General features: G+C 58.5%; 1 protein-coding gene across 1 annotated transcript; it reads left to right on the top strand.

Annotated features, from left to right (window-relative positions):
- The first annotated feature begins 1,659 nt into the window (after positions 1–1,659).
- On the top strand, positions 1,660–6,994 carry LOC112912406 (melanoma-associated antigen 1-like). Its single transcript, XM_072744936.1, has 3 exons — positions 1,660–1,901; positions 5,204–5,297; positions 5,460–6,994. Exon 3 carries the CDS (start codon positions 5,481–5,483, stop codon positions 6,477–6,479), a length of 999 nt encoding a protein of 332 aa, XP_072601037.1. The 5' UTR covers positions 1,660–1,901; positions 5,204–5,297; positions 5,460–5,480; the 3' UTR covers positions 6,480–6,994.
- The last annotated feature ends 2,774 nt before the right edge of the window (positions 6,995–9,768 follow it).

Raw genomic sequence — 9,768 nt, 5'->3', positions numbered from 1 at the left:
ATTATGTATTTATATTTATTATTAACTTATATATAATTCCCTATATAATTATATATTATAATTATGTATCATTATATTATAATTATATTATTTATATTATTATATAAATAATAAATATTATTTTCATAATATTTTACAGTAATAAAACTTTACACAATAATAATACTATGGAAATCTTTGCACAATATTAATATGTCACACTTTGCACAATAGCAGAGTTTGAAATAGGCAATTTTATGCTATTTATTTAAGGAACAGCTTGAGAGTATCATTATTACTTGATTGATCATAATCAATCAAAGTATCAACTCATGATTTCCCATGATGTATCACCTTTAATCTGAGAACTTGGGCACATTTCACAGTTTCTAATTAGGCTTTCCAACACTCACTGGAGAATGTGTATTATTATATAAGTTACTTTTAAGGATGAATAACATATACAGGTTTTTTGGCTGTCGAATCTGAGGGGTGTCTGTTTTTCATCCAGCTATCCTGACCTTCCTCTGGGTAGAGTCTAATTCCCAGCCTCGAGGAGCTTCCCAGTGACTATTCAAATACAGAATAGAGAAAAAGCACTGAGGCACCAAAAGCTCATATAACATGCCCTGAGTCATAAAGCTAAATAAAGGTGAGGAAACAAAAGTCTCATCTTGGGGTCCAGCTTACCCTGTAGCTCATGCTCTTGTAAGAAAGAAAGACTTTCCAGACAGATAAGGAAGACCAAACTTAGTTACAGGTGATCTCAACCCCCAAAAGCATCAGAAGTCGAATTGTTCATCAGTTCAGACACTCAAATAACGGGTACTCTTGACCTTTCGAGAGCTCCATAGACAGGAGCCAGGTAGCCTTATCAGAGTCCAGAGGCTAGAGGGCAGGCATAACTTTGATGAGGTTCCAGGGAGTTTTCGAACTGAAGTGCTGCTTTGCACATCCACGAATTCTGTTTCAGTAGCTCCTTCAGAGATTACCAAGCCCTGGGGGCTACCCAGCAGGGATAACAGGACACTGACATATAAACAACTTCCAAATATCAAGGTTTTTCACTGTAGAGGAGGAAGCTATAGTGATCTAGGTGGTGGTGGATCACAGCCAAAAACACCAGTAAAAACTCTTCTGTAGCTTAATACACATATAGATGATTACATCTAAAATTTGTATACATATGTGAATACACACAGGGTCGTGAACACACATGCAATTTCTTCCTTGTCAGCCAAGGAGCCCTGGGAGCAATGACCACAGATGCAATGTGCGTACTTAGTGCACAGACCTAGGTTTCCCATACTATTCTATAGTAAATGGAACAAGGGCTCCATGGAAAAATTGTTGATTCTAGAAATGGGACAGGGAAATACGCAAGATGAGCCTGAAGCAAGTTGTAGTGCCTGAAAATAAAGAAATGCTAAAAAAAAACAATTACATAAAAACAAACCAATGAAAACATTTCCAGGGGTGTGAGGAAGGTATACACAGAGGGAGCTAACAGGAAGAGCGCCCAGTGGCCAAACCTGGAACAAGTTAAACAACACAAATATATAGAATGGTGTTGGATTTTAACCCAAAGTGTAATACAAGTGCCCATGTGTCTGTACTGAGAAAAGAATTTGACTTATTAAACACATAAATATGGGAAAATAGGCAGATCTCGCGAGTCCAGGGAGGGAGGCCCCGCGAGGGGACCCAGGGAGCCTCCCACACGGGTCCTCCTACCACCGCCCCGCGGAGCCCATCTCCAGCGGACGTGCAATCAGCCCTTAGGGACCCTGGCACGGGGTCCGGATGTGACGTGGGCCGACTTCCGCCGCGGAGGTCTGAGAGAGCGGAGTGCCTCGTGTGGGGGGTCGCAGTGGGGTCCCCTGGACGGAGGCCAGGCCCGGGCGGCGGCAGCCAGGCAGCAGGTAGCCCCGGGAGGGGCCCCGGAGGGCGGGGAGGGGCCCCGGAGGGCGGCGGGGTGTGGGGGGGTGGGGCCTGTCAGGAACCCTGAGAGACCACTGGGGGAAGGCGGGGCCCAGCGTTGAGCTGAGGCCTGGATGATGGGGCCTGGGGCAGTGGCCTGAGGGGGGTAGGGACACAGGGAGTGACGGTGGGGGCGGGAGCCCAGGACAGAGGGGACCCAAGAGCCCATGATAGAGGGGACCCGGCGGAGGGCAGGGCCCACGGTGAGCCTGGGAAGGCCGAGGAGCGGGATGGGGCTGGATGGTGGTGGCGGCGGGTGCGGCAGGCCTGGCACATCCGGGTACCCGAGAGCCTGAGGCCTGGTGTGGCGGGAGCAGACGCTGAGGGGGGGCGGACGGAGGGCCCAGGGGCTAAAGGGAGGCGGGGATGGACCCTGAGGGGGACAGAGGGGACCTGGCGGAGCTCAGGTCCCACGGTCAGCCCGGGAAGGTCGCGGAGGAGCGGGATGGGGCCGGATGGTGGTGGTGGGTGCGGCAGGCCTGGCACATCTGGGTATCCGAGAGCCTGGGGCCTGGTGTGGCGGGAGCAGACGCTGAGGGGGGCGGAGGGAGGGTCCCGGGGCTATGGGGACTGAGCGATGGACCCTGAGCGGGACAGAGGTGAACCTGTTGGAGGGTCACAAGGGCTGTGAGGCCCCCCGGGGGATAGGGACTTGCCCTCCGTGGGATATGGGTGCTCAGACTTCCATATCCGGGCCTCCCGAGACACTGGGGGCCCCTGGCATCAGGAGCAGGGCCTAGGACATGTGCCCAGAGGGGAGGGCCCCGGGTGCTGCTGGGAATCCCGGGGAGGATGCGGACGAGGCCCGGGGGACCCCGCACCCCAGCCCAGAGTTAGTCCAGGGTAGGTCGTGGTGGGGGGATGGGAACACGTGGTGAGGCCCCACTTCCGCATCCGGGCTCTGAGAGACCAGGGGGCTGGTGTTCAGAGCAGGGCCTCCCTGAGGGGGCAGAGGGTGGGCCCAGGTCATGCTGGGTTCCTGGTGAGGATTCCCATGGAGGACGGAGGGACCCCGCACCCCAGTCCACAGTCAGTCCTGGGAGGCAGGCCGAGTGGAGACCGGCAGAGGCCCAGGTGCCCAGGGAGCCCCGCCAGCAGGGGTGGGGAAGAGGGGCCCAGGGAGCCTGTCCCCCGCCCCCCAGCTCAGCCCCCTCTGTGAGCCCTGGGAAGTCCCCGGGCTGGGTTGCGGTCTTGATGGAAAGACGGTCACTCCCTGTCTCCATTGCAGTCCGGGCGGAGGGGAGGGCCTTGGTGTTAGCGGCCCAGCCTCTGGAAGGCTTCCCGAGGGGCCCGGGGTCTGCTATGGGTGGAGGCGAGGACCTCCGAGGGACTGAGACTCCCGAGGGAGTGAATTCCCCGTGAGCCCCCATCACTGCGACCCTGCCCTGCTTCAGCCTCGGGCGGCTGCCGGGGGGTGGACAAGTCCGAAGCTGTGTGGCGTCTGGTGCGACGGGGCCTCCCACACTGTGGCCACTGGGCAGGAGCATTGCCTCCAGGGTGTGGGGGTCGGTGGGGTCGGGTGGGGTTGGGGACAATGGCCCCCGTGTGGCTGGCAGCCAAGGCGAAGTTCACAGGGGCACTACAGCCCTAGGGACACAGACTAGACTGGGTCCTGGGAGCACGCGGGGCCTGATGACCACCTGGGGCATTTTCTGGCTTTCCAGCTAAGTCTCCTAGAGCCTGGGGGCTTGGTGGATGGAGCGGGGTTGTAGCCCGCCCAGGGCTGACCTGGGGCTTGAGGGGATTGAAGGTGAGGACCACAGTGAGGACTGAAGGACCTTGGGCACCAGCACATGCAGTCCAGGGAGGAAGGAGGCCCCCGTGCAAGATGAGCCCATGCTGCCATCCTGATGTCCACGTGTGGGTGTTAGTGCCTGAGGGCTTGTGCTTCAGTGGAGCAGGGCCTTGGGGGTGGTTGGAGAGGGTGTGTTTGGAGGGCACACAGCCTGCAGGGAATCAGGGTGAGGACCCTGGGGACGGCCTGGCTGGCCCCACCACGCCCATGAGCAAAGAAGCCAGTGCAGTGGAGTGGGGCCCTGCCCTGTGGCTGCCCACAGAGGATGGGATAGCGCTGGCCCTCAGTGTCATGCTCACTTGTCCCTGTGGCGGGTGGGCGCAGGAAGGTGGGCTGACCTGGGGTTGGTATGGTCTTGGTGTGAGGGGCACGTGTCCTCTATGGGAGGTTGGGGGCCCGGAGGAAGAGCAGGCCCTGCAGGATAATGCAGAGGACACTCTTGGGAGCCTGAGGGCATGAACCCCTGGGACATAGGGGCCGGGCAACAGGCCAGCCCTTCTTGATCTTGCTGGGAGTCTTGGGGGGTTTCTGTCTGTGATCTGCCTGGATGGGGACACAGGACATGACAGGGTACCTCCTCCTGCTCCTCTCCCAATTCTCAAGGAGGCGAGGACCCCACTGGGAGAGGTCCCAGTAAGAGCTTGTGAGCAAGCCCACCTGGGGGGTAGATGCCCAGGAATCTCAGGGCCGGCCAGGAGTCAGTGTGGGGACCCTCGCCCACCCCACATTGAAGGGGTGAGTGGCTCCTAAGCCAGCCCTCAGGCACAGGAGGGGATTGTCCAGATATCTGGGTACCCTCCCTGGTAGCCCTGGGATGGGAAACCGGGGTGGGGCCTGTCCCAAGGAGCCCCTTCTCCTCTTCAGATCCCTGGGGTCAGGGAAGGGAGGGCCAAGGCCTGAAGGTCTAGACTCAGGTCAGCAGAGGAGGCGGGTGTCCTGCCCTGGCCCTGGTCTAGGACCTGGTGGGGATCGAAGTGAGAAATGAGGGGATGCCTCCCACAGCAGGATCCCTAGGGACCAGGCCGCCCAGACCGCTTGTGTGGGCCATGGGGAGAGGCAGGACGGGTGGGCTGACTGATTTCTCTGGACTTTGGCTGGTGAGGGGTCGTGTCAGGGGCCCTTGCAAGGAAGGGCAAGGAGAGTGGCATCAGGGCTAGCTGGGAAGTCTTCCCAAGGTTACGTGGGGTCCAGGAGAAGAGCGAGAGACGCCCCATCCTAGTCCAGATGGAAACAGGAGCTGGCCCAGGGCTGGGGCCCTGTGTTCTTGCAGGGACATTTGGCCTGAGAAGGACAGGGCCGGGGCAGACCCTTGAGAGGCCCAAGCAGGGACCATCCCACCTGGACTACAAGGGACATCCCAGAGTGGGAGCCAGCCGTCCTGTCCATACTGGGCCCCAGGGCTGGGCTGGCAGTCTGCATCCTGAGGCGCCTCCTCCATCCCTCATGCAGGGACTTCAAGAACTGGCAGCGGAGGCCTCGGTCTGAGGCGCGGGTCCCTCAGGACACAGAGCAGAGGAGGCACGGGCCAGAGCCACTTGTCCAGGTGAGGTGCATGCTCTCTCTGAGCCTGGTGTCAGGGGTTCTACCAGCCCAACACAGGGGAGCCCTCTGCAGAGGAGCCCGGCATGGAACCCTGTCAGCCCTGGCACCTCGGGGTGTCTTGGCCGGGCTGCCCCTTGACAAGCTCTCCCTCCTCTCTCTTCAGGTTCAGCCCGAATCTGACACCATGCCCCTAGCGAAGAGCAGCGAGCTTTGGAAGCAGGGAGAAGACCTAGAGGAAGCCCAGGGCCTGGTGGATGCCCAGCTGGCTGGGGCTGAGGAGGAGGAGGAAGGGGAGGAGGAGGCTCCACCTCCCCCCTCTACCCCATCTCCCCCATACCACCTATCTCATCTCTCTCTATCCTCCTCCTCCTGGTCCTCCTCATCTTCCCCTTCCTTGTCCTTCTCTGGCATGTCCTTTGGCCCCCCAGAGGAGGGGTCTGCTGCTCCAGGGGCCCTGAGTGCTCCCCAGGGGTCTCAAAGTGCCGAACCCTCCCCAAGTGATGGGGCAGCTGGTGGCCTTGCCCAGCCCGAGCCGCCTGGACCCAGCGGCCCAGGGGAGGCGCGAGATGAGGAGCCCTTGGTGGAGGGCAGTTTCCACATGAAGTCGGCTGCGCTGGTGATGTTCCTACTCCTCAAGTATCGCAACAAACAGCCCACCAGCAAGGCAGAGATGCTGGAGGTCTTCACCCCAGAATACCAGGACGACTTCCCCGCCATCTTGAGCCAAGCGTCCATCTACTTGCGGCTGGTCTTTGGCCTAGATGTGATTGAGGTGGATCCCAGCGAGCACTCCTACGTCCTCAACCCCATCCTGGGCCTCACCTGGGATGGGATGCTGAGCGATCAGTGGGCCCTGCCCAAGACCGGCCTCCTGGGGCTGGTCCTGGGGTTAATCCTCCTGCAGGATGGGTGTGTTCCCGAGGAGGAGGTGTGGGAGGCTCTGGGGGTCATAGGGGTGTACGATGGCCAAGAACACATCGTCTATGGGGAGCCCAGGGACCTCCTCACCAATGTCTGGGTGCAGGAAGGCTACCTGGAGTGTCGGCAGGTGGCGGGCAGTGACCCTGCCTGCAACGAGTTCCTGTGGGGGCCCAGGGCCTCCGAGGAAACCAGCAAGTTGCAGGTCATGAACTACATGCTCCAGGTCGGTAGCAACAACCTGGGGTCCTCCCTGGTCCTGTGAGAGAAAATTATGAGATAAGGGAGAGGGGACCGCAGCTCCAGGGGTGGCCAGGCCCTTTCCAAGCTTTTTTGGGGCTGAGATGCTTCCTCCCGGCGTTGTCCTGTTCGGTGTGTAAAGCGGAAGACCTGGGCGATCTCAGGATTTAGGGGCCAGGGCAGGTTGGGGGAAATCAGGGCCAAGAGCCTCTCTGGGGGCCTGGACTCTGCGATGACCCCGACATCCAGATTTTGGTTTCTTTGAGGAAGCTCCCCATGTTTGTTCCTTGAGATAGAAGGTTCCCGCAGCCCAGTGTGTGTGAGTGACACGCACCCCGTCGTGTTCATACTTCCCCTGTTCAAGATTTAAGTGTTCTGTCATGTCCTGGATACAAGTTAGGAGACCCTCCCTCCCTGTTTGGGTACTGGATGAAATCACAGGGCAATGGCATTGGAATCTGTTGGAAAGGCCAAGAGTGCAGCAGGCAAGTGCTGAAGTGTGGAAATAGGAAAATAAACCTTGTTCACTTTCGCTTCTTACCCTTTCCGTGTGCCAATTTTTCCATAGTAAAGTCGATGTGCGCTCTTGCATTCACATGGATTTTCAGGAATGGGAGCGAAGGGTCCTGTCTGAGGCCAAGGATCCCTGCCGGCGGCTCCCTCACGGCCACACAATGGCTGAGCTCTTCTACCTGCAAGGCCCTGTGTGTGAGCAGTGAGGTCACTAGGGACCTTTTGTCATGCCGCCTTCGGTGACTGTGTCAAGCGACCAATGTCCCGAAGGAATGTGGGTAGGGTGCCCTGAGACCTGTGCTGGCCTTCCAGCCCTGAGCTTTCCTGGAATTGTGGGAGCTCTGAGTTGCCCCCAGCAGGGCAAGAAGCCTGCCCTGGTGTCTCGGCCATTGAATCCTATGTAGTCTGGGAGGGTCGTGTGCAGACAGCTCATTCTGTTGTGTTTCTCTTCGGTTCGCCTTGCTCTCCCATCCTGGGATATGTCACGGGAACAGCAAATTCTTAGGACGGGTGTGGTGGTGGACGTTACAGTAATGCTGGACCTTCTCCCAACCACTATCGGTCCTCAGTCGCCAGTGGTCCCGTGTGCCGGTCTATCCTGAAATAGGACAGTAGTAGAGACTGGCAGGTGGCAGTGCATCAGGGGAAAGAGCACATTGTCAGCCTGTGGAGATTTTCGAGGTTCCTGCCACAGGATGTGCAGCAAGGTGCTAGGATTGAGGAGGGATCGATGCCCCTGAAACACCAGCTACGTGAGTGTGCAAAGTAGTGACAATCAGTTGTGATCCTGCCTTGGAAGCACCCGACCCACAGCCGGTGGGCACTTGGGGGCATTCTGTAGAGACTCCTAACTCTGGTAAAAGAACTAGGGGTGTTGGAAGGGGAGAAGCACGGGGGGTGGTGGTGACTGCGTGACGGGCACTAAGGAGGGTACTTGACGGGTTGAGCACGGGGTCTTATTCTGTATGTCGGCAAATTGAACACCAATAAAAAATAAATTTATTATTAAAGAAAAAAGGAAGCACCTGCCCCACAGCCGGTGGGCACTTGGGATCATTCTGTATACGAGCCTCTGTGCCCCACAGAGAGGGCCAGTGGGCAGTCCTTCCTGCCACATGACCCTCGGGTCCCTGAAACCCGGCCATTAATCCCCTCAGGTCCCGCACGAGGCTCATTCAGGAGGCCTGCAGCCTGCAGCCTGATGGCCAGGTTGGGATTGGGGCGTTCTGTTCCAGGGGCCCAGCCGGCAGCCCCCACGGCCCCTGCTGCCCGCCCTGCCCTGTCTCTCCTGACCGTGGCCTCAGCCTGCAGACCTTGGGGCTTGGTCCTGTCTCCCCACTGACAACCGCTCCCTCCCCAGTGCTGCTGCTCACAGGCACTCATCTTGCTGTGAGGGTCCCCAGATGGGGATCCCCTCTCTGCCTACTTGTGCTCCTGGGGGTGCTGACCAGGCCACGCCCGCAGTGCACATCCTAGGGGCCGGTAAATGACACTCCTAGCCTGGTGACCATGGATACTGTGCCTGGTGGTTTTTGTCAGAGAACTTCTGGGTAATAGCCACTGCTCCGTGAAGCTGATGTCCTCGTGAAGGCCCCTGCCAGGTTAGCTTTCTGTGGCTGAGCCAGGGAGGGAGTGTGGACTTCTCTGGCATCCCCAGAGCTGCCTGGGACCCTAGGGTCCTGAATCGGGCTGTTTGAGCAGAGGAAAGTGTAGTGGGTGACAGCAGTGGCCACCGGGATGCTCCCCCACAGGCTCACATGAGGATTTTGCAGGCAACCGAGTAGGAGGGCCTTGGGTCCCCAGGATACAGGCTGTGCAGAAGGTTGGCCACCCCACAAGAGGGGAAGGAGGAGTACCCGTCATCCTGAGGCTGGTGGCCTTGGCACAAGTCCCAGGAGCAGGCCCTGTGGGACAGTTGCAGTTGGATGCGGGGACCCTGCATGCTCTCCCGGGAGGGAATTGACTGCTGGGGCCCGGGGTTTGATACAGGCCACCATGGACTGCTGGCGTACAGCACTCAGGATGCCCGAGCACCAGCACTAGGGTCCTTGGGGAGCAAGCATCTCCGAGGTGCCAACTCCTGTTCCACAATGTCTGCCATCACACACAGCGGCCAGGTGTCTGGCAGTTGTCACCAGGCCACGGTGGATTATGCGCGAGGTCCCCTGTCCTCTGCAGGAAGTCCTAATTTTTTCCTAATGCCCTGATCGGTGCCCTGACAGCCCTCCCAGGAAGTGCCTTGGCCACGGCCCTGCTCCTCAGGAGGCCCCGTGCCCAGCGATGGCCAAGCCTGCTCTGAATGCACCCCCTTGGCTGGTCTCTGACCTGTTATGTGGCCTCCACCTGCCTGTCCTGCACCTGCACTGAGGTCATTCCTGGGGTCGTCCTGAGCCTCCCTGCCTGTCCTCAGGCCCGGAGCTGGCCAAGCCAAGCTGGCCCCACCCCCAGAGAGAGGGGTTGTGCCAAGAATCCCAGGGACCATCCCCTGTGTGGATGCAGTGCGGGTCCTGAGACCCCCAGGGTGGCGTATTGACCTGCTGGCCTGCTGGGTGGCTGATGTGCGGCTTTCCCAGGGCAGTGAGCCTGCGGGACGATGTGGGGCCCCAATCAGCTGGTAGAAAAGGGGCCAGAATGGGCCAGAGTCAAGTCTGAACGCCAGGGCGACCCTCAAGGAGTCACAGCTCCTCCAGCCCCGTATGTGTGCGATCCTCTCCCTCCTCACACACTCGGTCCTGCCCCCACGCAGCCCTGGGGCCTCGCATCCAAGTAGGAATGATGGTGACCCCGAGGCACTAAGAGAC

This window comes from Vulpes vulpes, chromosome X (assembly GCF_048418805.1).
Source record: "Vulpes vulpes isolate BD-2025 chromosome X, VulVul3, whole genome shotgun sequence".
NCBI lineage: Eukaryota > Metazoa > Chordata > Mammalia > Carnivora > Canidae > Vulpes > Vulpes vulpes.
The sequence above is the reverse complement of the archived record's forward strand: the minus strand, read 5'-3'. Positions and strand labels throughout refer to the sequence as shown.

Bases quoted from the DNA above. Each gene is read 5' to 3' on its own strand.
- LOC112912406 (XM_072744936.1), top strand. From the start codon at position 5,481: ATGCCCCTAGCGAAGAGCAGCGAGCTTTGGAAGCAGGGAGAAGACCTA.